The following is a 27,475-nucleotide window of genomic DNA, read 5'->3' on the forward strand; positions in this document are numbered from 1 at the left end:
AGTCCTGCCCTCTTCAGTAGAGCCGCAGTCTCCGTCCCTCCCCCTGGGACTTCTACCCATTCATCTTTATTCTGCCTTCTGGGGCCCCCACGGAACAATTTTTTTTAAAGATTTTATTTTTAAGTAATCTCTACACTCAGCCTGGGGCTCAAACCCACAGCCCCGAGATCCAGAGTTGCACGTGTCGCTGACTAAGCCAGCCAGGCACCCCACCATTGTCTGCTCCTTTCTTTGCGACAGCCCCTCAGCCTCCTGAAGGAGATACCACCCTGAGTCCTGGGCTTCAGAGCTGGATATCGTTCCTCCCAAATCTCGGAGCCCGTCACCGAGGGCACTGGGGGCACCTCCCTGGGCTCCTGCTTCTCCTTGGCAAGTGGGTTAGTGGTTCATGCCTCACAAGGTGGGCGTGCCAGTTGTGTGTGGACAGCCCCTGGCACATAGTAGGTGCTTTCCTGAGGTGGTCTGGTGTGCTGGTTGAAAGACAGACGCGGGAGCCAGACGTCCTGGATTCGAACCCTGACTCCGAGACTGCTTCCCTTCAGGGTTGTTGTGCAGAGTAAATGAGCTGTTCTGGCACAGCAGCTGGAACGGTGGCTGCCCATAGCAGCGCCCGGCACGTGTTATCTGTCGTCGTTATTACTGCTGCTATACTGCTATTCCTGAGCCAGGGGTTGCTCTCCTTGAGGCTGCTTTTTCCAGGGAGTCTGCTGTGGTCAGAAGCCCGGGTTCTGGGATCAGACGACCAGAGATTACATCCCCGTTCTCCATCGCTGGCTAGCTCGGGGGTCCCAGGAGGGTGACTTACTCCCTCAGAATCTTCATCTCTAAAAGGAGAAGTTTACCTCAGGAACATCATGAGGCTCAAACTCCTCCTTGCGCACGTAAAGTTCTTAGCAAGTGAAGTGACCGGCGCTTAGTAAGTGCTGGAGACGTTACAGCTGTGCGGGGAAGGTGGTGATGACCACAGGCACAAGGACAGTAGTGACCGCATGGCCTCCAGCCCTTCGTGACCCAGGTCCTGCCCTGGCTGGACTTTGCAGAGCCCCAGGGGTGGTCTGCCCATTGTTCTAGACTGTAGCCTTTCCCCAAGGCCGCCCCTCTCTCGTGTGGTCGTCCCTCCTCTCGGCCTGCAGATCTTGTTTCCAGCTAAAACCTCAGCCTTTATTTCTCTCTGTACCTACGTGTGTACCCTTGATTGTCTGTATCTCGGGGTGAGGTTAACATTTATCCCTGTGAAATGCCCCTTGCTACTTTCCACTCATTGCATTTGCCTTTTAGGTTTTGCTTATAACGTCATTCTGCCATCTGAGATGGAGCCGACCCGCATAGGGCAGTCTTACAAAGGGTATTCCTAGGAACGGTAATCTGGCAGGATGCCCCATGAGAAATGGACACAGCAGGTCAAATAAGTCTGGGAAACCCCTAGATATTTGCATGTCTGCTTTAGAAGGGTGCAGTTTACAACGGCAGAGTGGGGGCTCTGAGAAGTCCAAAGTTAGGGAACCCATTTGTTTATTTATTTATTTTATTTATTTTAAGATTTATTTGTTTATTTTAGAGGAGTGGGGAGGGAGAGAGAGAATCTCAAGCAGACTGCCCACTGAGCACAAAGCCCGATGTGGGGCTCGATCCCAGGGCCCCGAGATCATGAACTGAGCTGAAACCAAGAGCCTGACACTCAACCGACTGAGTCACCCAGGCGCCCCAGGGAACCCATTTAATGTGACCTGTTTTCTTCCCATGAACGTCCCATGGCATAGACTCTGGTGTGGAGGAGGGAGCATGGGCTCCGGAGCCAGGAGGTTGGGGTCTGAACCCCAGCATTGCTGCTTCCTAGCTGAATGATCGCAGGCTGGTCACTTTACAGCCTGGGCCTCAGTGTCCTCATTTGCAAAATGGGGATAACATCAGACTTCCTCGCAGGGTTATTGCAAGGCTGACGGAAGTGATGTTCGTGATGACCAGTAGGCCTGGCGGGCGCCACTGGTTTCCTTTCTTTCCACCTTCCTTCCCGCGCCTGTGTCACAAGTCTTTCAACCTGGGCCTCAGTCTCCTCGTCTTTCAAGTGGGAATAATATTCCAGGCTTCCTGACTAGATTGTTCTGGAATTATCAATATGAGAAACCCCTGAGGAATTGCCCATGGGATGGTGCGTCTGGGCCACCCGCTGGGGTCACGGGGCCTCTCTGATTGTTCCCTTATCTACTCCTCTCAGGCAGCCCCTGGAATTTTGCCTTCACAGTCAAGTTCTACCCCCCTGACCCTGCCCAGTTGACAGAAGACATCACAAGGTGAGAGCCGGGGTTGGGGGGGAGTGCTGGCCATGTGACTAGGAATGAGGGCACCTGGGCCTGGTAGGCATGGGGCAGTACACGATGGCAGTGGCAAACGCAGATGCCCAGCGAGGCCAGGCAGATGGCATCGACAGAGGAAGCTGACTCAGAGCAAGAGGAGGTGGCTCCAACACAGCGGTCAGTGACAGCTGACCCTCCGCTTCGGAGGGGGCAGGCGTCCCAGGCAACATCGGGACCCATTTAATTGATTGGAATTGAAATTCAAGCGGACACAATTGCTGCTCAGCTCCGGCCACCTCTGCCCCGTGCGAACAGGGCCCGCTGTTGAACGGAAGCTAGAGATTTCAGAGTAAAAGCCACAGTCTTTAAATGTTGGCAACTAATTCAAACTTTTTAAAAACATGGTGGAGGTCATCTCTGGATGGGACAGGCCGAAGGCTGACGTTCTGAGTGGACCACCGTTTTCGACTTCGGGGATAAGGAGGGAGTAGAGTGCATATGCCTTTGCACGTGGGAATTTGGTCCCACATGCTGCCCTGTGTACCTGTCAGGCATGTAAGGGTCAAATTAGACATGGGGTCCCCCCCATGGAGGCAAGCCTGGGCTGCTGGCATGAACATGGATTATGTACAATCTCATTGTACCTCAGGGCCACTAAATAACACGGTTTGAAGATTGGAAGGAGGTGCAAAGCATTCTCGAGAATGAGAACTTCTGTGGGGCTCATCCTGCCTCTGGAATCAGAACAGGGAGAGGCCCTTCTCTTTATCTAAGGCCCTTCCAAAGAGATAGTCTCACTTTGTGATATCCGGGGGCTGTGTCATCCATGTGCTGGGTCCTACAGGCCACCAACAATAAGATGTGGGCTTGGAGTTATTCCTACAGCGGGGGACGGGCTCCTAAGCCAGCCTCTCTCTCCTGTTGGGTCCCTCCTGAATGTTGGCTGCCTGTTTGCCAGGCAACAGGCCACGGTCATGATGCCGACTCTGGCCTTGGGGGATAATACAGATGTCCCTGGGATAGATCAGACCTGAAGCCTTGGCCTCATTAGCCCTACTCTAACCCCTAGGGTCATTTTGGAGCCAAGATTCAGCAACAGGGTCTCAACTTCATTTCCAAGAGGGCTGAGAACTGTAGACCGGCTTAATCCTCATCCCTCTGGTCTTACTCACTGTTATCTCTCCTCTTTGTGCCAGACCCTGGGCTTTGGGCTTCTAGGGACACAGGAGGGAAATTAGCTCTGCTCAGCACGGATAACCTCAGGGAATGGGGTGGTAGTAGCAGCTGATTTAGTAAAAAATATTCAGGCCCAAAATAAACTGGTCAGAATGACAAATTGATTGAAATGAAATATTGGTCGGGGTGTTTGGCAGTGATTTTCGTATTTTTAGACTTGAACAAATGCCCCTAAGCCCTCACTTCGTGCCTGTGATGTTTGAGCCACTACTGATCTGAGCCTAAGCCTTGGCCCTGAGCACTCACTGAGGCCGCGATACTTTGTACCAGAGCTTCATGCCATGGAGCAGTAGAAATTATTCTGAGTAAAAGGAACTTAAAAGGAAAAGAAATAGGCAGTTGAAAACAGTGGTGAAACGTGGCAAAATGGGCAAGGCGTCATCATTGGCTGAGAATGAACTGAAACTTTTTTTAATGCAGTAACTGAAAAAGCAATAAAAAATAGTTTAAAATGGATCTAAAAATTGTAAAATCATCCAAGTGTGCATAAACTTATAAAAAAAATCATATCCTTGTGGTTGGAGATGTTTCTTTTAAAGCAGTTTGTTTTAGACAATTCACTTAGAGCTGGAGGCAGAATTAAAACGTTTTGAGAACACATTGGTGACCAGGTTTGTCCTCGCTGTGAAATGCGGTGCAGAAGTTAAACTGAATGAGGTCAAGTCATTTGTGCTGATGTGGGAAGGGCAGTAGGCACGTACCTGGGTGTGAAAAGGCAAGCTGGAGAGTCAGATGTACCATTTGACCCCAGGTACATGTTAAAAACACCCATGAATCAAAACACATGCATTTCTGTATGTCCATGGAGGAAAAAGGTCTAGAATACCACCAGACAATAGGAGTGACCTCTGGAGGAGGGGACTAGGGCTGAGAACGGACGTCAAAAGGAAATTTAGAATCACCTCTAAAGTTTACATTTGTTCCACAATAAGAATATAATTAATTGTATGATTAAAAATACATGACATTAAAAAAAATAGCCAACCAGCAAACTAGTCCTATTTAGCTTGAAAATGAGTTAGAAATTTCAAATGTTCCCACAGTAGGAAAAATCCCTCAAAGTTAGAAATGAACAAAATGCTGAAAGGCATGCGAAATGGGACAAAACCGTCTTCTGGGACACATCCAAATTATCAACGCCTGAACTGCTGGAGTCTAGGAACTTTCCTGTTCTACTGAGCTGGGTGTTGATGGTTTGGTTCAGATGGACGGGTGGGCTGCAGTGCGGGGGGCATCTAGGGAGGGAGCGGGGCCTGTGCCCATGGCCACTCTCCCCCGTCTCCAGATACTACCTGTGCCTGCAACTGCGGGCGGACATCATCACGGGCCGGCTGCCCTGCTCCTTCGTCACACATGCCCTGCTGGGCTCCTACGCCGTGCAGGCTGAGCTGGGTGACTATGACGCCGAGGAGCACGTGGGCAACTATGTCAGCGAGCTCCGCTTCGCCCCCAACCAGACCCGGGAGCTGGAGGAGAGGATCATGGAGCTGCACAAGACGTACAGGTGAGGCCCTCCCCTGGCTTCTCAGCCCCTGGCTATGGCCCCGGGTGCTGGGCTGTAAGGCTCTGCCCCGACCGGAGGTGCGTCTGAGAGCCAGTCATCTCAGCTCACGGGGTCTCTATCGAACGGGAACGGTAGTCACTAGCTGTCTCAGTCTTGGTGTAAAACTCAAAAGCTTGCCCTCTGAGGCCGGACTGCCTGGGTTCACATTCTTGGCTCCGCCACTTTCTAACCAGGGGACTGGGTGGGTCATTTCAGTTCCGGATGGTTTCATTTCCTCATCTGTTCAGTGTGGGCAGTAATAGGACCCGCCTTAGCGTTGTTGGGGGCTACACGGCACATAGTACAGAGACACCACGTGTTTATTGTTGCTGTGTGATCTTAGGGGTTGCAGAGATGATCGGGCAACAGAAAGCACCTTATTCTCAGAGTTAGAAGACGACTAACCTGATGGGTCATCGTAGGGCTGGCTATGTAACTTACCAGCCCCATTTTTCACTTGCATATGTATGGATTTAGATTATCTGTCTTAACTGTTGGTATTTGCATTAAATGCCTGTAACACCTTCTCAGTCATCGTAACAACCAAAATGCCCCCTCCCCATTCCCAAATGCCGCTGTGAGGTTGGTACCATCCCTGGGGCGGGTCCCCTGGTACTAAATGGTCTCTAGGATCCCTTCAAGTGGGAAGTGCTTTGGGCTCCGAGTCCCAGGTCGTTATGGGAACCCAGCGTGATCAATGATGTGAGGTGTGTCGTGAGCTGTAAAGTGCTGTGCATGTGGGAGGGGATATGTGGGAGGCCTGAGGAGGGTTGTGTCTGGAGAGGAGGCCGAGGGCCAGATGTGGAGGGATTGTGTACAGCGGGGAGAGAGCCTGCTGGGGTGTGATGGAATGCTAGGTCCCGAGTGGCAGGTGTGTCTCCCAGAGACTTTGCACACCAACTCCGACTGGTTAGTAGCGACTGCTGTCGTACCGTGTTGAGCAGGTCACCGAAACCATTCAGCCGGTTAGCAGTGTCGGCCGGGGCTCAGGAATAGGGAGGGATGGCCTGCCTGCCATCTGCCATCCCTGCCATAGGTAGCAAGATGTGGAAGGGATTTGCAAGTGTCCTAATAACTCAGAGAAAGAAGCCAGTCTATGGGTGGAGAAAGGCGAGTGGCCGTCCCTTTAGCTTTTACAGCCCTTTTGACTGAAAGCACACGGACACCTAGTGTCCAGGCATCTCCCACGGCTGGTCACAGAGGCTGACAGAGCGGAGGACCCCGAGGCCCAGGGGATGGGACACAGATGTAAGGGAAGAGGTTGGGAAGGAGCACACGCTCTGGAGCCGCGTTGTCTGGATTCAAGTCCCGACTTTGCTACTTAATAGTCGTGCAGCCTGAGGCGAGTCATTCAGCCTCTCCGCGCCGGTCTCTCTATGAAGCGGGAGTAATGAGGACACCGACCTCACAGAGTTGTTATGAGGGTTCCGTGAGTTCCTGCGCGTGACGTGTTTGGAGCAGCGATCAGCCGGTAGTGCTCACTAAACGTTCGCTGTGGCCAAATGGAAGATGTACGGTTCCCCGGCAGCCAAAGCAAAGAAGGAACTTGATGAATTACGGAACTCCTGTCGGAAAGGAGAACGTGCACCTGCTCCGCGGCGGGGAGTAAGTGGTTTCTGATGCAAAACTCTGAGAGAAACATCTCACGTGGGTGACCATTTCGGAGCCCCTGGGTAATTATGATGAACCATGGCTTCTTGAATGGCTTCGCAGCCACGGACGAGTGGAATCTGTGGCTCACATTGAACTCTGGGACAGAATGAAACAGAAATTCCGGCTCCCAGCTCATCCCTTGACTACTTCCTGGAGGAGACAAGACTGGACCTGCACTTTGGCACCAGGAGGGGGGTGGGTGGACGGAAGCAAGGGCTACGAGCAGAGGGGAGGGACTGCGAGAGGCCTAGCCATATGCCTACTCCGGAACGTTTGCCTTCTGGAATCACAGATTCTGATCATGGCCACCTTTAGCCAGCAGGGCTTCGGCCTGGGCCTTTTCCGTGGCTGTCTGTGATCATGTTCTTTCCCTTAGGGGCATGACTCCAGGGGAAGCAGAAATCCACTTCTTAGAGAACGCCAAAAAGCTTTCCATGTATGGAGTAGACCTGCACCATGCCAAGGTACTGCTGGGCCCCAGGGTCCCCCTAGCATCTGGGGGTGTGTGTGTCCCTCGTGCTTCAGAGGGCTTGGTGCGCCAGACCCTGTGTTCCCTCCAACCATAAGCCTTTTATATTCTTATTTCTCATGCCTCAAAGTTGCATAACCCTTTATCTTCCCATGATCTTTATAACTTTTCTATATTCATATTACATTATGAACCTGTTTGTACCACCACTAGATTGCGAGCACAGGCTTTATTTATTTATTTTTTACCATGATGTAATTTTATTTATTTGATTTGTAAACCAAGTTTTCTAATACTTAAATTCAATTAATTAACATATAGTGTATTATTAGTTTCAGAGGCAGAGTTCAATGATTCATCAGTTTTATATAATACCCAGTGCCCATTACATCACATGCCCTCCTTAATGTCCATCACCCAGTTCCCCCATCCCCTCACCCCCGCCCCTCTCCCCTCCAGCAACCCTCAGTTTATTTCCTATGATTAAGAGTCTCTTATGGTTTGTCCCCCTCTCTGATTTCATCTTGTTTTATTTTTCCCTCCCTTCCCCTTATGATCCTCTGTTTTGTTTCTTAAAGACCACATATGAGTGAGATCATTTGGTAATTGTCTTTCTCTGTTTGACTTATTTCACTTAGCATAACACCTTCTAGTTCATCCACATTGTTGCAAATGGCAAGGTTTCATTTTTTTGATGGCTGAGTAGTATTCCAGTGTGTGTATATATACCACATCTTCTTTATCCGTTCATCAAGACGTAGGCTTCAACTTATTTCTGTACCCTTAGTACATAGCATATGGTGCCACTAAATGTTGGTGAATCATGATTTGAGTGATTGAGAGAATGATCAGACGAGAAACTGGGTGAATGACTGACAAAAATGAATGAGTGAATGACTGAATGACTGTGTGAGATTGGTCAGGGGCCTCCCCAGCATGCGGGCTCTGACCCTGATCCTGAGGGCTCATCAGAAGCAGAGCTCTGGGAGGGGTTTCGGGGTGCATGGCAGACGTGGACCCTGAGCCTGCTATTCGATGGTGTCTTCTCACGCAGGACTCCGAGGGCATCGACATCATGTTAGGGGTCTGTGCCAATGGCCTGCTCATCTACCGGGACCGGCTGAGAATCAACCGCTTCGCCTGGCCCAAGATTCTCAAGATCTCCTATAAGAGGAGTAACTTTTATATCAAGATCCGGCCTGGGGAGGTGAGCCTGCCTTGGGAACCCTCCTTCTCACTGGAATTGGCTAGAATGGAGAGGACCCTGACCGCTGAACCTGGGTTTTTTCCTACTTAGGGTACATGGAGAGGGTTGCTAGGTTACTGGGTAAGGGGAGAGCACTCTTCTGCTGGGGCTGTCTACATAGACTTCATGCCTTAGGTATGTGCCTACACACAGACACCACACACACACACACACACACACACGGGAACACACATAGAGAGATAACTGCATATATTCAGGTTACACAGATCAACGAATACCTGTCCACCCATGTCGATTTATCTGCTTACGTGTAGTATTCAAGTACGTACGCATGCCAGAACACACGGCCACACACACACACGTGTGTATGTCCAGCCTCCACATCTCATCCATCAGAAAGTCCATTAGTTTCTACCTGTGGGATACATGCAAACCCATCTGCTTCTGTCTTTCTCTGCTGCCCCAGCCACCAACCGCCACCGTCTCTCGCCTGCATCTCTACAAGGTGCCTCTCCTTGGTCCCCCTGCCTCCATTGTCACTTCAGGCCCTTTTTCTCATAACTGCTAAGGAGACCTTTAAAGTCCCTTCCATCGGATCATGTCTGATGGAATCAGATCACTGTCCTGCACTCCCACTCCTCCTTAAACCTTTCAAGAGCCTCTGGCTCATGGGCTACCGTCTGAACTCCAGATGTGGCCAGCTGCCTCTCCCACATATCTCTGCCCCACGCGCACCGTGCTTCAGCCCCTTTGGCCTTCTCTGACTTCCTAGGATGAGCCAAGCTCTTTCCTGCCTCCAGCCTTTTGCTTTGATGTTCCCTCTACCTGAAATTCTCTTCCCTGCCTTCTCACATAGCTGGTTCCTTCCCCATCCTTCAGATGTCTGCTCAGAGATCACCTGTTTAGAGGGCATCCCCTGATCACCCTTTCTAAGACAGATCCTGACCCCCACACCTGCCCAGGTATTCTGTCACGTCGCACATCTCTGTTCATTCCCTTCATGCCCCCTTATCAGTGTTTGAAATGATCTTGTTTACTAATTTATTATCAGAGCAACCCTTCCCCGTCCCCGAGAATCTTCCATCTTCGTCACCATGGTGTCTGTTGCTTAGCACTGGACCTGTCGCAGAGTAAGGGCTTAGTCCACTTTATTGAATAAATGAATGAATAAATGAATAAACAGGCCGGAGTCGCATATGCCTGAGAAGAAGTTCAGAAAGGATCGACCAGTGGCGAGAGAGCCCAGGCCTTGCCTCTAACCCCCACTCCTTGGTTTTGCAGTATGAGCAGTTTGAGAGCACAATTGGCTTTAAGCTCCCAAACCACCGGTCAGCCAAGAGACTGTGGAAGGTCTGCATAGAGCACCACACGTTCTTCCGGTGAGCCTGACCCTGGGGTCATGGGGGATGGGCAGAGGCCATGAATGTACATGTATGCTCTGTGAGGGGGGAAGCAGGAGAAGGAGCTAGGAGAGGAAAGCCTCCCTCCCCAAGTCTCTCCCTTTGTGGGTCACTTCGAATTGTAGCTGGTGGGACAGTGGGCTGAAGGGCCGGCTGTGGTCCAGCCTTGGGCCTGGCAGCAGAGATCTAATCCCCCTCCTCCCTCCACTGCAGGCTAGTGTCGCCTGAGCCCCCACCCAAGGGCTTCCTGGTGATGGGCTCCAAGTTCCGATATAGTGGGAGGACCCAGGCACAGACCCGCCAGGCCAGCGCCCTCATTGACCGGCCCGCACCCTTCTTCGAACGTTCCTCCAGCAAACGGTACACCATGTCCCGCAGCCTTGATGGAGGTATGCCCCAAATTGGAGGTGGTGGAAGGGTGGCATTCAGAGGGAAGTGGGGGCATGCCAGCTTCCGTGGAATGAGCAGGGAAAGTGGTGGACACCTCACCGGTTGATTTGCACCAGGCCCGGTGGCCCAAGAGCACTGTTGCCCCCAGGCAGCTCTTGGTGGTCTCGCCCAGCCTATGGCATGACTCTCACTGGAGCGTGACATTGCCGCTCACTGGACTTCCCGCAACTTCTCTGAGTTGTGGCTTCTTGGGGTCCCAGGTTCAGCCATATGGGTTTCTGGGCCTCCTGCCCACAATACTTAGTGATTCACAGATTGTCATCATACCAGGAGAAGGGTCATATGGTGACTGCAGTGTGGAGCTGGTGGTGCCTTTCCCAACTGGAGGCTGAGGGGTTGGTTGTTCCTGGTCATCCTTTTGGTTCCAGTGAACTGATTGACATCCAACCACATGCTCTCCACGGCCCTCATTCCTGTTGGGCTGACAGGTGCCCTTAATATCAATGAGAATTGGCCCTGTCTTGTCCTGTATCAAGCTGACCAGGGCTTCTCAAAACATGGTCCACAGAATCACCTGTGAGCTGGTTAAGCATGAAGATTCCCAGGCCCTGGCCCAGACCTGAATCAGCACTCGGGGCCCAGAACTCTCCCCGGGCTATGCACACTGGAGTTTGTAGGAGAGGTTCAGAAGCGACATGGGCATTGGGGAGATGGAGTTCGGTAGATCTGAGTTCAAATCTCAGCCTTCATACTCACCAGCTTCTCCGCAGACCAGGAAGTGGTCCATAAATACCCATACCTGAATGGGTGGGAGGCCTTGAGCAACTGAAATGCCCTGTACCTGTTTCCTCTTCTGCAAAATAAATAATGCCGACTTTGCTAGGTTACAGAGAGAAGTAGACATGATAACACCTCTCTGACACCCAAACAAGTTCCTGGCACATGGAAGGACCTTAATAAATTATACCCAATAATAGTTTATTATTGCTTTTAGGTTTGTAGAGGGTAGCTTAAGGTAAGAGGTGGGGACTTACATGGGGGAACAGTGGATACTCCCAGAACACATGGGGGCAGGCCTCTAGGCAAGTTAGTTCTCCCCAGCGAATATTTTCTGAGTGTTAGCGTAAGTATGGCCCTTTCCTTTGAGGAGCTCATAGAATGGTAGGTTTGTAAGCATTTAAGGTGATTCAAACCATGTGGAGAAGTATGTACAGAGTACAGAGCAGCCATGAGGGGAGAGAGATTAATTCTGTCTGGGAGGGCAGAAAGGGCTTTGCAGAGAAGGTGACAACTGGGCAGGGTTTTGAAGGATACATAGGAGTTTTCCAGGTGATCAGGAGAGTCTGATACTTTTCCTGCAGTACGAAGGTGAGACCTGTCCCAGGATTCCTTGACTATGTTCGGAGGACATGCAGTTTTGCAAAGGTCCATCTGAGGCTGAGGAGGCTCCTTATTCTCCTTGAGTGGGCACAGGACTGAGAGCTAAGATTTGTGCAAAGGGAAAGTACAGTCTCCCTATTCTCCTCTGCATCGTCCCTTACTATGCCAGGGCCTAAACGAAGCCCAGATTGTGCAGGGTAGCAAAGTTTGGTCTAGAGCTGGTACAGGTCATCCAGAGAGGACCAGAAGCCTGGACTCTAAACCAGGAGACAGACCTGGGTCTTTGTCCTGATTCACTGAAATGTCATCAGTGGGACCTTCCCCCTCTCGGAGTCTCAATTTCTCCTTCGTAAAACAAGGATAAGGATTCCCATTCTAGCCATCAGCACAGAGGATTGTGTGGATCAAGTGAAATAATGTGCATAAAAGGGCACTTTGCAGAGTGAATACATATGACTAGAAAGGCTAATTATTCTCTCTTACTCTAGGCCAATCCCAAGGATAATCTGTGCTCTGGTCATTTTAATCTAGTGTTTTCCAGCCATTTTTTCCCACCAAGACATAATCCATGGGCATAGTCTGGGTTATGCCCAGTGCCTAGGGTAAAGCCTGTCATTCCATCCCTTTCCTTCCTATTCAGAAAAGTACTTTGGAACGCCAGTGAGTGAGAAGGATGTTACTGCAGGAGTCCCCTTGAACTTTCCCGAAGTTATAAAGAGGCTAAATAATTTGCAAATCTCAGAACGTTAATCTCGTAAAAGCTAGTCTCACAACAGCTCTGTATTGCTACAGAGTGGTCAAGCGAGTATTCTGTCACAACCACCACAGCAAAAACATCAACATTTGTGGACCAGTGTTGATTGAATTGGCTCGCTCCGTGCCAGTCTGTCTTCTAAGTATTTACACACATGAGCTTATTCATTCCTCCCCCAGTTGTCTGAAGTAGGTATTGTTTATAGATGAGGAGATTGAGGCCCAGAGAGGTTGTGTAACTTGCCCAAGGTCACACAGCCAAGAAGCGATGGATTTGGGATTTGAACCTGGGCTCTGGGTGCTGTAGAAGTCAGGAGGGGGTCTGGGGCTGGGAGGCAGCTCTTACCATCCTCGTGACCTGGGCAAGGCTACCTCCCCTCTCTGTGTGCTGGCTTCTTATCCCCAACGTGTTGAGATGCCCCACTCCACCATGGTTGGGCGGGTGGCAGGACTGGCTCCCTGTCCATCCCCCTGCGAGAGGTCTCACACGGCCACCCGGCCATCTCTACCCATTTTAGCGGAGTTCTCCCGCCCAGCCTCGGTTAGTGAAAACCATGACACGGGACCTGATGGTGACAAACAGGAGGAGGATGGCGAGTCTGGGGGTAGGCGGTCAGAGGCCGAGGAGGGAGAGGTCAGGACCCCCACCAAGATCAAGGAGCTAAAGGTAGGAGCCTGGCTTTCTCATACCCTCTGACCTGGGATCAGGAGGCTGATTCTGGGTCTAGCCTCGGCCTCGACCTTGAGGCGTTCCCAGCTGTGGGGGAGCACCCTCGCTCTGGGATGCACCATGGGAAGGGCCTTGCCCAATACCTCAGTATCCCCTGATGGTGGGTGGTGGGCATGCCGCCCACCCTGCACCCTTCCCTCTTTGTGTCCTGCTTCCCCACAGGGGCACTCTGTCCCCTAGAGGACTCCAGCCTCCTCTTGCCCACTCTTAACTTGCCCCTTTGACTGTGATCTCAGTCTACATGGCTCCCTTCCTCCCCGGAGCATGATGGGGTGTCCCTGTGGGCCTTCACAAGGTTGGAGTTCAGGGGTGTCCCCTCCTGCTGCCCCACGCATTTCTCACATACCTGTGCACACGCTTTTGCAGGCACACGTGGTCTCAGCCCAGCATACGTTCACTCACGGCTGTAGGCCCTCTTACAGTGGGTCATGCATCCGGATGTGCAAGCAGCACTCACACACAGGCGTGGGCGCACGCGGGTGTGCGGTGTGTTTCCATCAGGTGGTTGCGGCTTGGAGCACAAGCCGCTGAACACACATGCTGACCGCAGAGGCATGAATACCCGGAGCCCTCGTGTCCCCTCGACTGAGTGTGACTGCCTGCTTTGCCCCTAGTCCCCTGGGCCCCCTCTTCACCTCCCTGGGCCAGCTCCCTGCGTCCCACCCCGCCCCTTCTGGCTACCTCGCTGCCCCGAGGGTGGTCTACCGGCTTCCCTGGCCTCTGCTCCCTGGAAGAGAGCCCTCTGGGCTACCTGCTGCACCGTACTGGGCCATTGCGGTGCCCCGAATCCGTTTGCTCTACTGACCCTGCTGGTTCCTTCTCCTCCTCCTGCATCTCGCTAGCTGGAGCAGGAAACCACGCCGAGACACAAGCAGGAGGTACTGCATGGGGCCTGTCACCACTTACCCAGCCATTCAGATCCCCAGCTCATTTGTCACCATCCCATAGTCCACCCCAGGCCCATGTCCTGGCACCATTTCAGCTTCAGCTTTGCCTCTGCCCCCAGCCGTACTCCTCCTCCCCTATGGCCCCTCCCTCCCTCCGCCCCCCTCCCCCTCCCCAGCCATCCTTACTCCCCCCCCCCCAGCTCCCTGCTCAGACCCCACCCGTTAGCCAACTGGTTCCCCCTCCCTCCTCCCTTCCTTACCCCCCTCCCACCCACCCTCTAACCAGCCTGCCGCTCTGCCTCTTCCCACCACCTCATGCTTGCTTCCCAACCACTGACCATCCCACCTGTGTCCACCAGCTTTTCCAGGCCATTCCGTACTTTTATTGGTCTCATCTCCCCTGCCCCCACCCAAACCCTTCCTTAGACTCATCCCCTCCCCGCATCACCATTTGGTCATGCCTCCACATCATCTGTGTCCTCTGTGCCCTCACCCCAAGCTGCTTTTTCTAATCTACTGGCACCCGATGTGGGAGTGGGCATGGGGGGCAGGGAGGAGCCTCGGAACGCTTCTGCCTCTTCTCACAGGGCGGCTGTCCCTTCCTCTGGGCAGGGCCTGCTGCTCCAACTCTGCGGAGAGCCTCTTCGCCTTTTCCCCTCCCTCTCCTCTTTCTCCTCTCCCTGGTGGCTTTTCTCAACTCATTCCTCTGCGTTAACGACTTCTTCCCTTTCACACAGTCCCCAGCTCTTCCTCTGAACCTTCACTGCCAGAGACGTGGGTCTGTTGTTGGGCCTGAGGGAAAGGACCAGGGGCTGGGGCCTAAGGGCCTGGCCTTGGCGTCATGTGAGCTGGGTTTCAGCCTGACTCTTTGAGGGTCGTGGGTAGGCCCCCTCAGGCCCCGGCCCCCCATCTGCACAGCAAGACATTTGGACTAGGTTTCCCCAAAGCCCTTAACCCTAATCAGGGATCCCTGGGTTCCGCTGCTCCCTCTCGCCTTCGGGAATGCTGCGCACACACGAAGCCAGTGTGGCAGGATCGGGCAAGAAGGTCACAAGCCACATCTTGGGTCCAGTGCAGCTCAAACCCACCCCCTTGTGCAAACTCTATCGGTTTGACTTCTCCAACACTGTTCTAAGGCCGTTCAGCTCAGGGGGGGATATGGGAAGTACGGACAGATGTCTGGAGGGAAAGCAGAAGCCTCAGCGGCATCAGTTTCCTCCCTGAGGTAATCACGGGTCAGTCATAGCAGATGCTTGGGTGCCAGAGATAAGCCCAGGGGAAGATTTCAGCTTTGTCCAAGGGCGAGCTTGCCTTCCAGGTAGTTCTTCCAGAATCATCTGATTTGACTTCAAAATAAGCGGAGATGGGCCATTTCTTGTCCTGAATTGAGTTGACATGAGTCCTCAAACAGCTTGCAGATAAAGGTGCTTGAGCTGGCAGCCCACCCGCCCTGCCCGTAAAAGCAGGCTGGTCCTTGCTTGACCTAGAGGCAGATGACTCTTATCAGCTGCACTGGCTTGAGCTCAGACTTGGCACTTTAATGGGGGCCATGCCTCTGACTCCAGCTATCCCCACTCAGGCCTTGTGCCCAGCCCTGGGACTGACCTCTCTTCTTCCCGGTCTCCGTTTCTTCTGCTCTCCTGAGTGCCCTGCAGCGCCCTCTTTGCTCTGCCTGGCCATATCTCACGCTGTTTGCTCTTGAGGAGCTGGTATCTGCGAGGTAGCCGCAAGACCCTGGGTGATAGGAAGGGTAGTGGCTCACAGTAGAGGATGCTGAACGCCGTCTTTTCCCGGCTCCTGTGTGGGAGCAGGGCTCATTTTTCTGGGTGTCTTTGGCTTTAGGAGTATCCGAGCAGCTCACCTGTCAGTCTCTAGACTGGGGATCCTGCTGAGCACAGCGGTCCATGTCTTGGCCAGAGGAAGGGACCAGAACCCTGGAGGCCAAGGAGTGGGCCAGAGCAGCCCAGTGAACAGGGTTGGCCAGTTCTCACTGTGCCTTGGTTGTAACCAGAAGGAAGTCACCTCCATGCCCAGTTGGGACTGGGCGCACAGCACCAGTGGGAACTCAGCTAGTCTTAGGGGTTTGGGTTGCCTTGGGTGCTCTGAGGCCGGAAGCCAGGCAGGGGAAGGAAAAGGTGGTGCTTGACCAGAAGCCTCCTCTTCTTAATCTGAATTGCTTTTTGCTCCTCTGTGTAATCTTAAGTGCTTTGTGCACCTGTTGGGGCTAATCATCTCTGCGCCGCTTGGCTCCTGGGGTGCAGTGGGGTGAGATGGAGTCATGGATGGGAATCACCTTGCGGATTTAGGGCAGCGATGACCACGGTTACCATCGTCTGCTCAGAGCTGTTCCTCTAACACTCACTGCCCTCTCCATCCGCCCCTAGTTCTTAGACAAGCCAGAGGATGTCCTGCTCAAGCACCAGGCCAGCATCAACGAGCTCAAGAGGACCCTGAAGGAGCCCAACAGCAAACTGATCCACCGGGATCGGGACTGGGAGCGGGAGCGCAGGCTGCCCTCCTCGCCCGCCTCCCCCTCCCCCAAGGGCACCCCTGAGAAAGCCAATGAGGTAGGTCTCACCCTGCACCCCTCAACAAGGGCTTTGGGTAAAGAGGGTCGGGAATGTGGCTCCGCCCCGACTGACACCCACCCTCCACACCTGTACGCCTCCCCGAGTTGCTGCATGAGGTGATGATGGGATGGGGTGGGGGGGGCGGTGGTGCGTTAGACTGGGAAAAATTCACTACATTTTGGAATCCTTGGGGCCCCAGGGACCACCCTGAAAAACTCAAGACTTGCCGTGGCTTGGGGTATTCCCTTTCCATCAGCTGGAGTATGATGGGAAAGGGGTGTTTATTAGAAATGCAGGTTCTGGTTATTAGCAATGCCCCATGTCAGACCGACAGAATCAGAATATTTGGAGCTAGAGCCCCGGAATCAGCATTTTAAACAAGTGCCTGGGTGATTCTCAGGCACCCTACACGTTGAGAATCCCAGTAGTTATATCCAGTAACCAGATCCTTTAGTGCCTGTTGTGAAAACACAGATGGGTGGTGTGTGTGTGTGTGTGGGGGGGTGTTCCCTCCTGGAAGGATCCTTGGAGCCCACTAGAGGGGAACAGATCCTCCGAGAAAATCAGACCTGCGCCTTTTGCTTCAGAAAAGGATCCCACACCCACCAGCCTTTCGGAGTGGAAAGCATGGGGTGTTTTCTCAAATGAAAAAGAGATAAAGATAGGATCTTGAGAATGCCTGTATTTATAATCCCAAGCTATTATTTTTAGCACTGCTCAGTCTTGGCAGTATTTACCGCCATTTATACTTAGGTGTTTTCTCTCCAGCACTGCTGCTTACTTGTCTCAAACCCAACTGATCTAGACTTACACCACCTGGGTTTGAATTCTGGCTCTGATTCCTGCTAGCTGGATGACTCTGGGCTTGTTACTTAACCTCTCTGGGCTTCCATTAGGCAGAGAGAATAAAAGTACCTCCCTCCTAGGAGTGTTGTGAGGGTGCAGGGAGATCCAGCGTGGAGGGGCTGGTGCAGTACCTAGATGCTCAGTAGGAGTCAATGATTGGGTCCTGGGGCTCGCACAGAAGGGCAATTTCGAATCAGAACCACTCTTTTCTTTATTAAGGATTTTATGTACGTGTGTATGTGTATCTATTTATCTATCTATTAGAGGGAGAGAGAGCATGAGTGAAGGGAGGAGCAAAGGGAGAGGGACAAGCAGACTCCATACTAAGCAGGGAGCTTGACGTGGGGCTCGATCCCACGATCCTGAGATCATGACCTGAGCTGAAATCATGAGTCAGAGGCTCAACCCGCCTGAGCCACCCAGGCTCCCCCTAGAACCTCTTTTGAAGTTGGAAGGACCCTCAGAACCTACTTGGTTTAAGCTCCTCACTTTGCAGATGGGGCAGGAGGCCCAGAATGGGAACATACTTGTTCCGTGTCATAGCTGGTAGAAGAGGGGCCAGAACCTGCTTTTCTTGTGTCCTGGCCATTGTATTTGCTGTTAAATCACAGCTGCTGGGAGCAAGAGCACATCATGGGAAGACCAGGATAGAGTCAACAGTGTATGTACTGCCCTCGAATGCTTTGAAATTTGGTGATGCGGTCATGATCTAATGAGTGAACCTTTGATTGAATCCGTTCTCCCCATGGCCTTGACATGCTGGATAACAGGGCCTCATCCAGTGAGGGTGCTGTGGTGGTTCCCTGGCTGGTGATTCGCAAAATGAGGGATGCTTTGAGGGCCTTGAAGTCCAGTGCCGTGGAAGGAGGGCAAATCTGCAGCTATTGAGGGCCTCTGTGGTCACCCCTGGCATACTGGGCTAGGCCGTCGGGGCTGGTCTAGCGATGCAGGTACAGGCCCCACTCCTCCTGCCCTGAGAGTCTTGGCCAGAGTGGCCTGGCTGTGGCTGAGGAGGGATGCAGAGGCTTTTGAAAGCGTTGGACTCCGGCAGAGCAGGGCAGGGTGAGCCCTGGGGAGCTGGGCTGTGGAGCTTCCGGGTGCCTCAGAGCAGCCTGGCTGGGGAGTGTGCCCCACCTGCTGGTCGTAGCTGGAACTGCTAGAAGATGGGTCTTATTCAGAGGTGGGTCTGTCCAACCCTGGCCCCCTCACTGATGCCCCAAGAAGCGTAGTCCACTCCTGGAAAGAGTTCTGGTCCAGGAGCTCACCTTGGACCTATGGATCATTTAACTGGCTTACAGGCCCCACTGGCATTTAGAGGCCCTTGAAGATTTGGGAGATGGGGCAAAGCTGTAGACAAGGACTGGACTGGGTTCTTAGGTGAGTGATATCACCTCTCTGAGCCTCACTACCTAGTCAGCCCATCTAAAGGGGGCCCAGAATTGCCATTCCATAGGGTTGCTGGGAAGGCTGAGTGAAATAATGGGTATAAAAGCACTTTATGAACTAGAAAGTGCTGTACAGTCCTGGGGCCATTGCTGCTGGTGACTGGAATCCCTGATTGGACTTTGTGGGGCTCTCCCACAGGGCTGTGTCATCAGAGGTCCTAGTAGCTTCCTCGTGTATTGTTGGGTCTCATCTGGGCCAAGGGGAGAACAGTGGGAACTTAAAATAGGGGCTCCAAACGTTTTTTTAAAAATATTTTATTTATTTATTTGAGAGCAAGAGCACATGAGCAGGGGGAGGGGCAGAGGGAGAAGCAGGCTCCCCGCTGAGCAGAGAGCCCAATGCGGGGCTCAGTCCAAGGACCCCAGGATCATGACTGAGCCGAAGGTAGACACCTAACCGACTGAGCCACCCAGGAGCCCAGGACTCCAAACTTTAATGAAAAGTTCCCATTTGCCAAACCCAGGTTTTCATTTCAAAGATAACTTTTCAAAGGGCTAAGAGCCAAACTGCAGGATTGAACCATTGCCTGAACCAAAGCCACCGAGGGCAGACTTGGAATCCGAGTCTGAATGGTAAGGCTCCTCGGCCTCTCGATTGAGAGCCTCTTGAACGGGAGTGGTGTGTTTCCGCACCCTCTTGAGTGAGGGCAGGGAGAAAAGGGTCCGAAGGCACAGTGCTGGCTGGCAGCTGACTGTGGGCCTCTCTCCCTTAAAGGGCCACAAGGGGCAGCTCTTCTCTGTCTCGCTCCACTGGCTCCCTCCTGACCTAAGCCACAAACCCTAAGGATGTGGGATTTACAAAGCTGGGTTATTTACGGGCTCTGTGTGTGTGTCTCTCCTGCTTCCTCTCTCTCCCTTTCTTCCTGTCTCTGTCTCTCCTTCCCTTCCTCCCTCTTCCCTTTCCTCCCGCCCTGGGCCTCCCCTGCAGTCCCGGAGGACCCAGGACACCTCTCCACAGGACTTGGCACCTGAGCCTGGAACGGCCACAGGCTGGGAAGTGTTCACTCAGAAAAGCCTCGCAGCGTCTCCTGAGGTTACTGTCGGCACTTCCCCGCCCACACACAGCCACCCTAATGGTCTCAAGGAAACCCTTTCTCTGGGGTGAGGGGGGTGGACCAGGCTCTGCCATGCAGGTGGGAGCAGTGGGTAGCCCTTGTGTCCCCATGCCGTGACAAATTATTGTCCCCATCCCAGGGATCCATAAAGGGCCAGCCCCTCCCTCATCCATTGTTTCTCAGGAACCAGGACTGAGACCATATTCTGGAAAGACAGGACAGTCTGAGTCTGGCTCTTGCTTCAAAGGGGAGGCCAAAATGATCTCCTTCTCTTGAGCCCTACTGGCTTTAGAGGCAGGCTCTGACATCTTAAGCTTGAGATCAGGGGCCATGGCACCTCAGTGCCTTCTGCCCTGGGATCTTTTCAGTGTTCAGAAGCCTGAGTGAGGTCTAACACTGGCTCTGTTGGGGGTGGCCCTGCATTCATCCTCCACCTTCATCTTCTCTAAGCTGCTCTTGACAGGCAGGCAAAAGTGGGCATCTTGCTCCAAGGAGCTTTGTTCAGGTTACAGAGATGTTGGTCAAGCAAGCGTTCTAATGAGGAGGGCATTACTTCTGCACCCAGGACGGCAGCTGGTGGAGGGCTCTTGGGACTTGCTGTGTCCTACTAGGCATAGAATCCAGGCCAGGGGTGGAGGGCTGCATTCCCTCTGTGCCAACAGCTTAGAAGCCGTCAGGATTAGAAGGTACTGACTGGCCATCTGGGTGGAACTTCCTTCTCCCTGAGATCTGATCCTCCCCGTTAAGCATAGTATGTATGAGGGCATCTCCCTTTTTTTTTTTTTTTAAGATTTTATTTATTTATTTGACATAGAGACAGCCAGCGAGAGAGGGAACACAAGCAGGGGGAGTGGGAGAGGAAGAAGCAGGCTCCCAGCGGAGGACCCTGATGTGGGGCTCAATCCCAGAACGCCGGGATCACGCCCTGAGCCGAAGGCAGACGCTTAACGACTGCGCTGCCCAGGCGCCCCAAGCATCTCCCTTTTTTAATTCCCATGGAAAAATTTTTTAGCTGTTGAAAATGTGCTGAAACTGGAAAAGACATGAGTCAGTTACATAAATGGTAAAACAGAAATCACAGTTCCACTCTGAATTTTTCCTAAAACTAAAATCAACTACCAGCACTGTCTCTAGAGAAATTGGACAGGAGTCAATAGCATCACAAGATTAGGGAAATAGTGATGCCCGGAGCACAGAGATGCTCCTAGAGCAAAGGACAGGTGCCCATCCCTGGGGGCAGGGGATGGAGGGCGACTTGCGCCCTTCATCAGCATCCCTGCAAATTGTCCGTCCAGCCCCTCCCACAGAGGGCGCTCTCGCCATTCTTCGCAGCCGACCATTTTGGCTTCAGTCATCTGTTGGGAAGTTTTCATATTGAATTAAAATCTGCCCTTCTGAATTACCTGTCTGTGGGCCTCTCTGTGCCTGCTGCTGCCCAGAGATCTGCTCGGCATCCTCCTCCAGAGTTCAGCACCTCCCCTCCCCCTGAACGCTCCTCCTTTCTTCAAAGGGTTCTCCCAGGCGGCGGTTTCTAGAGGGCTCCATATCCTGCATCCCCTCCTCTGGGTGTCTTCGGTAAAGAACAAGGCTCAAAATGTGATCCAGAGCCCCAGGTGGGGACTGAACAGCCCAGAGCCAGCAGAACCGCCTGGCTGGAGATTTTCTCCTTTTGGTGGCTTGTGTGGGAGCAGACCTGGTCCACGTCATCCTCCAGCTTCGGCTCCTTGCTGCAGTACCTCCGACTGATAGCAGGGGGCGCTCTGAGCAGGCGCTGAAGGTCCCCCTGGCTCAGTGGAAAGAATGGCTGCAGGGCTATCAGACATTATCTCATCTCCCATCCTCTAATGGGGTCAGGACGGCTTTCAGACCAGCCCCCAGGGACAGGTGCCCCACCAGTGCCTTGGTGCTAGTGAAGTTTTCTCTCTTTTGTTCAGTTTTTTTTCTCTTCAGGATTTTCACTTGTGAAAAGTAGAGCCTGTTCTTCCCTCACCGCACACTCTGATCTGTGCAAGTCACCATCACTCTGCGAACCTCAGTTTCCCCTTTGGAAATAAGGGCAATAGTACTTGCTTCACAGGTTGCCATTTGCATTAAATTTAATAACTTTAGACAAAGGGCTGACATTGTCTGGCACAAATTAACTAAATATAAGTAATGTTTCCTTTTTTCTTCCTGTGGAATCTTTCTATATGGGCTAGTTCCCACCCCACTCAGCCTACTTTCTAAGCTTCTAGTTTCTACAAACTAGTTTCTAGTCAGACTTGGGCCAAGAATATTCCAGAAGGGGTCTCCTTGACCATCTTTGGCTATCATTGCCAGACTCAGGATGTCAGTACAAGCTGAAACGGGAGCGGCTGGGGGGCACCTGCTTCCCCAGTAGAAGAGAAAAGCGACCTGGCTTCTATAGGCTCTTGAAGCACTTCTCTCTGAGATGGTTCAGTGGGGTTGTCCTGAGGCTTAGTTAGCAACCTGAAGTAAAATCCCAGAAACCTACGCCTGGGCCTTCTGCCTTTCTCTTTTCTCTCTTACCTGTTGGCAGGATTCTTTCAATGAGGTTTGATTCCCTGAAAACCATGGAGATTTTGCTAACATGGATTGGGGCAGTGGAGGTAAGAGAGTTTACAGCGCTCCATGATCCTTCAGAATCCTTTCCATCCTATGGGATCTGACAGACGCTTCACCAAGTCCTAACCAGAATCAGAGCCCCGTCATTTACATCTCTCCCCTCCTGTGGGGAGCAGTTTCTGGCACATCTCACCATGGAGGCACTTCCCAGAACTTGGATTCAGAGACTGGATTCTAGACTTGCCTTTGCCCCCAGCTCACTCTCTGACCTTGGACATGGTGCTTACCTTTTCTAGGCCTCAGTTTCCACATCTGTGCCATAAGGGGCAGGGATTTCAGAGGAGGGCGGTACCTTGGCACTGGGGCAGCCAAGGCCTCCAACTTCAAGACATGGCAGCTTCCATTGAGGTTTTCTGTGAAGAAAGTATTCTGTGGCTGCAAGATTAGAATTCCAATGGCCTTCTGGCTTTTTTTTTTTTCTTTTTTAACAGTTCTGAGGTCCATCATTCCCTCCTAAGTGTTGTTTAAAGGACTCTAGAAGAGATGGAGGGCTGTTTTGTCAACAGCTTGATGGTGCTACACTCTTGTTGGTGCTTTTGACCAGTGATGATATGTGGGTCTTTAGATCTTTTCCTTCTGTGAGGTCTTCTGGTCAGCCCTTTTCTACCCCTTCTGTGTATTTTGTCAGAATTCTCCAGGAATAGGCCTTGGCATTCTCTTCTTTGGGAATGAACCCTACAAAATTCAAGCTCTTCAAGCCACTGTGGTGACTGGCACTGACCTCTTCAGCTGGACATTTGGCATTTTTCATTCTAATCTCTTTCCTTCCCGGAACTCTAGTAGGAAAGTCAGATTTCAGGCTGTGGCCCGTGGAACTTAATTCAGTGCTTCCTCTCTTGACATTAGATTGCATTTGGAATCCATATTCTATAGGTTGTAAGGTCAGTCAGCAAGGATCTTGGGCAACTCTTTTCCTGACTCTACCATGAACTGTGACCTTGGGGAAGTCACTGACTTTCTCCAAGTCTCAGTTTACCCATTTGCACAATGAAGAACTTGGACTAGAGGATGTCTTAGGAGTTCTTGCTTTAACATTCAAAAATTCCTTGTGATGTAAGTTATTTTCCCCTCTGACAGTGGCAGTTGTATTATTAAAAGAGGAAGAGGAAGAGTCCTGGCCCATCCATGAATGTCCATTGTCCCAAGATTAGCATGGGGAGAGCGTGAGACCCCCCCTTCCCATTTTACCAAGTTGGGGTGGTGGTTGAGGGGAGTTGATAAATAATTTGTTGGGTGCCTTTAAGGGAAGGGGGGCCTTGATGAGGCTGACTAGTATTGTCATGCCTTTCTCTTCCCTAGCCAGTTCTGGGGACTTGCTGACCTTTGGTGGTAGATTGGTCCCTTCTTGCAGAGGAAAAAAGTGACCCGTTCTTCAGGTGCCTGATATTTCATGTTAACTCTTCTTGCTCCAATTGAAACACAGGGTTCAGAGCATTGGGTATTTATAGAGAGAGCGTACACTAGGCCAGAAGAACTCAGTCTCCTAAAAGTGACCACCATGCAGCAGGAAGAAAGTAAGGCAGGCCTCGCAGATATCCTTGCTGATGGCAGACTCTCCAAGGTAGACGTCCTGGTGGACAAGTTCAAAGTCGAAGTGGCCACAGAAGAAATGGTGGCAGTTAGAAGAGCAAAGACCCAGCAACAAAGAAGAATGATTGCAAGCCCTGAAGACTTGGAGTCAGTGTGGGAGGAAGGCCCCTGGGTCAGGAAAGGCCCAGGAAGGGCTTCTCCGGCTGCAGGCTGTGCGCTGGCAGAAAAGCTCCTTGAGGGCTCCCAGGTGAGGGTGGGCACTGGGGAGGCCACCATCAAGAAGCGCTGGATCTCAGGTGGCCAGCTGGAGGGCCAGATGGAGCTGAGGAAGGAGCTGGAGGAGTTCCAGACTTGGGGAAGACCCGCTGCCTCAGGGACCAGGCCAGCAGAGGCCGATGTCCCCTCTCCAGCCTCTGACACGGGAGGACTCCAGTCGTTTCTGCTGGACCCAGCCCAGTCGGAAGCCAGAGCTGACTCGAGTGATGAAACCGAACCTTCCTTTGCAGAGAGGAGCTTCTATTTGAACTACGGAGAGAAGGGTTCTGAAGACCAAGTCCTCCCTCCACCTCTGGAGGAGAGGGAAGAGCACCTGTATGCCCTTCCTGTTGATGAGACCAGGCTGGAGCTCTCAGACAAGCTCACAGAGAGCTCTGCGCGGAGTTCCTCGGCCCCACAGCGCTCTGCTGCTGCTTCCAGCAGGAACAGAGACGAAGAGGGTGAAGGCCACACAGCTTCCTTAGAGGAAGGGGCAGGGTCCCCTGGGAACCACGGAAGACCAGATGGCCCGGGGGCCTTTGCTGAGCCGCTTGGAAAGGGACCTTCTCCAGGGCAGATGTTTGCTGAGGAGTGGGAAGAAGCTGGGCGGGGGGTGGAAGGAGAATTTAGTCACCCAGTGTCCAACCTAGACACAGAGGAAGAGGCCCCCACGGGTGGAGATTTGATGGAAAAGGCTGAGAAAAGTCCCGCAGCAGGATGGAAGAACCACTCACCTCACAGAGGAGGGGGCATGCGCCCAGACCTTCCAGCCTGCGCCCTTCCGTGGACCACCCCTCCTAGTGATGTCAGGAAGCCAACCAAGCCAGACAGAGGCAACTTCCTGCCCCATGACAGGGGACTGTCTCACATCCAGACAGGAGAACCTGTGACGGAGGACAGAAAGGCCTCAGCGTTTCTTCAGATGGAAGTGATCGCCCCTCTCCCAGCCTCCCCTGGTCCCTTTCAAGCACAGGCAGCTCCAGAGGAAACTTCTCCAAGCCCAACCCCTCGTGGGTCAGGGGAGCCTCCGCAGCTTGGGGATCCTTTTGGAGAACAGTCCCCTGTGTTTTTCAAACATGCCCATCCTTTCAAAGAGACCCCAGAGCCCAAGGACCGAGTGGGACCATTCATGACCCCAGACGGAGGTGAGCGCCGGGCACCTCCCGTTGCCAGCAGAAAGCCCAGAGTTGTCTCTGAAGAAGGTGAGGGGGCTGTACCCCTGGGCTTGGTGTTCCCTGCAGGGAAGCAAAAGGAGATGACCTTTTTCCAGGCTGGGGGCCAAGAGGGCTCCCTGGAAGATATTAGCAAGACCTCAGTGGCCAACAAAATTCGGATCTTTGAGACCCACGGAGCCGAAACTCACCGAGCAAGTCAAGGGGAAACAAGGGCCCTCATGAACGAGTTGTCTTCAGAGGCCTCCGCGGGTCAGGTAGAGCAACAGCGGAATAAGCTTCTGGACCTGGGCTTCGTCCAGCTCCAGCCCTCCGGGGACTTTGCTGGCCCCAGAGCCACCCATTCCTCAGTGATGCCACTGGCTGCCAGACACTTCCGGGAGGGCATTTCTACCACATCCCCCCAGGAAGGAGGCACGGACCTCGAGCTTGTGTCCCCCGATTCGGGCTGCGAAACTGCGCTGGAGGAAACCACCGGGGGCACTGGCCACGTGAGCCCCCGCCCCCACCGCTGCCCCTCCCCTGCTGGGGGAGTGGACCGCATGCTACGTAGCTCTGTAGAAGCATGTTTCAGGGGCCCCCCGTCATCACTGCGATCAGAGGCTGCTTGTCCATTCCTATGAGTTCTCTTCCCCACACTGGCCCGAGGGTAGCCCGGGCGGAATGGTGGGTTCATCTGCTTGGCCCCTGTTAGCTTAGCCACAAAGACCCTCGGCTTTTGGTGTGACCTCGTGCCCAGAGGGTCGCACCACCCCAGTGGAGAAGGTGGCGCCACTGCCAGCCAACTACATACCTGCTTTGCCTTGCTGCCCCCACCTGCTGGGCTCCTACCTGTTTTGCTTGGCTTGTCCAACGATCTTCCTTCATCTTTTCCCTTCCCTGGTTCTCCCGCCTTGGGGAAGCTGACAGGCCAGAGGTTTCCATCCTTCGCTTCTGGTTCCCTCTTGGTCCCACTGCCACGTTCCTTTCTGCCTCCTTAAGACTAACTGTCTTCTCTAATCCAGAACAAATCCGGAGATGCGGTCAGGGAAGAGAAGCCCATCACCAGCTTAGCAGCAAACCCCCCTGCGAAAGGGGGGCGCCTGAGATTCGCCAGCCCCTCAGGCCCTCAGGTCTCTGCAGCCCCCCGGTGCCCCGATGACCTGGTCCTCTTGGCCTGGCCGGGGTGCATCGCTGCCTTCGACTCCCACCTGCTCTGGCAGCACCTCTTGTGGCAGCTCAACTCTTGCTTGTCTGGAATGTGTCCTCACACCTCTCAACCTTCCAGAAACTGGCTAAAATGGAAGCTAAGTTTAGCAAGTGAATCTCTAAGTGCATTGAATCTCTAGAACCTGAAGCCAACTACTTTAAAAAAAAAATATTCGGTGGGTGTTAGATTGGGCTTTAAAAAGACTGTCCTGAAACAGCCAAAAATGTGCATGTGGTGTTTAATCCCCGACAGGCCAGTTGAGAGGTATGTATGTGGGACAAGAGTTGCTGGTTCCCCTCCAGCATTTCCTTGGCCTGCCGTTGTCAATTACACTGATGGGACTAGAACCTCCACCCGCCCGCCGGCCCCTCTCGGAGCTCAGGGCTGAACTGACGTAGCACCCAGCTCCCAGGAATTAACCCATATCGATCCTCCCGCTAGACAATGCTGCCCCCTCCCACAGAGACTCAGTGGAATTGACAAACCATGTTGGCTTCCTCTTTGTTTCTCAAAGCTCTTGGCTCCAGCCTCCCTGCCTTCCCATCCCGGGTTTCCCTAAATCCCTGGGTCTCCCTCCTTGGTTTCTGTTTCTCGATGCCCACCTGCACGGATGGGCCTGGGTCTGGGCTCCCATCCCTGCCTTGCACATAATGCTGCTTTTGATAAGCTCCCAGATCCAGACCTTGGATGGGGCTTCCTGTCCAGAACCAGCTGGCAGGATGTTTGCTTTGTCCTTGCTTTGGCCATCAGCGGGAGACCCTCGGAAAGGAGCGTTCCCCACTCTTGAGAACTTTGCGGTTTTTTTCAAGCTTGTTGTCATGTCAAGGAACCTTTCCGGGAGTGTTT

The 27,475-nt window shown here is 52.8% G+C and overlaps 1 protein-coding gene across 6 annotated transcripts in view; it reads left to right on the top strand.

Moving 5' to 3' along the window:
• The window catches only part of EPB41L1 (erythrocyte membrane protein band 4.1 like 1), a 103,396-nt gene that overhangs the window by 57,646 nt on the left and 18,275 nt on the right, over nt 1–27,475 (top strand). For 3 of the 6 annotated variants that reach the window (XM_040638255.1, XM_040638257.1, XM_008698140.2), the window contains 9 exons: nt 2,216–2,291; nt 4,816–5,034; nt 7,103–7,190; nt 8,250–8,402; nt 9,684–9,781; nt 10,016–10,191; nt 12,844–12,992; nt 13,898–13,933; nt 16,327–16,509. In XM_040638255.1, the coding sequence (XP_040494189.1) occupies nt 2,216–2,291; nt 4,816–5,034; nt 7,103–7,190; nt 8,250–8,402; nt 9,684–9,781; nt 10,016–10,191; nt 12,844–12,992; nt 13,898–13,933; nt 16,327–16,509 (1,178 nt within the window). The remainder of the gene's footprint in view (nt 1–2,215; nt 2,292–4,815; nt 5,035–7,102; nt 7,191–8,249; nt 8,403–9,683; nt 9,782–10,015; nt 10,192–12,843; nt 12,993–13,897; nt 13,934–16,326; nt 16,510–27,475) is intronic. The other 3 variants (XM_040638256.1, XM_008698141.2, XM_040638258.1) reach the window with 1 other exon arrangement.

The sequence above is a fragment of the Ursus maritimus genome, unplaced genomic scaffold (assembly GCF_017311325.1).
Source record: "Ursus maritimus isolate PB19 unplaced genomic scaffold, ASM1731132v1 scaffold_22, whole genome shotgun sequence".
Classification (NCBI taxonomy): Eukaryota; Metazoa; Chordata; class Mammalia; order Carnivora; family Ursidae; genus Ursus; species Ursus maritimus.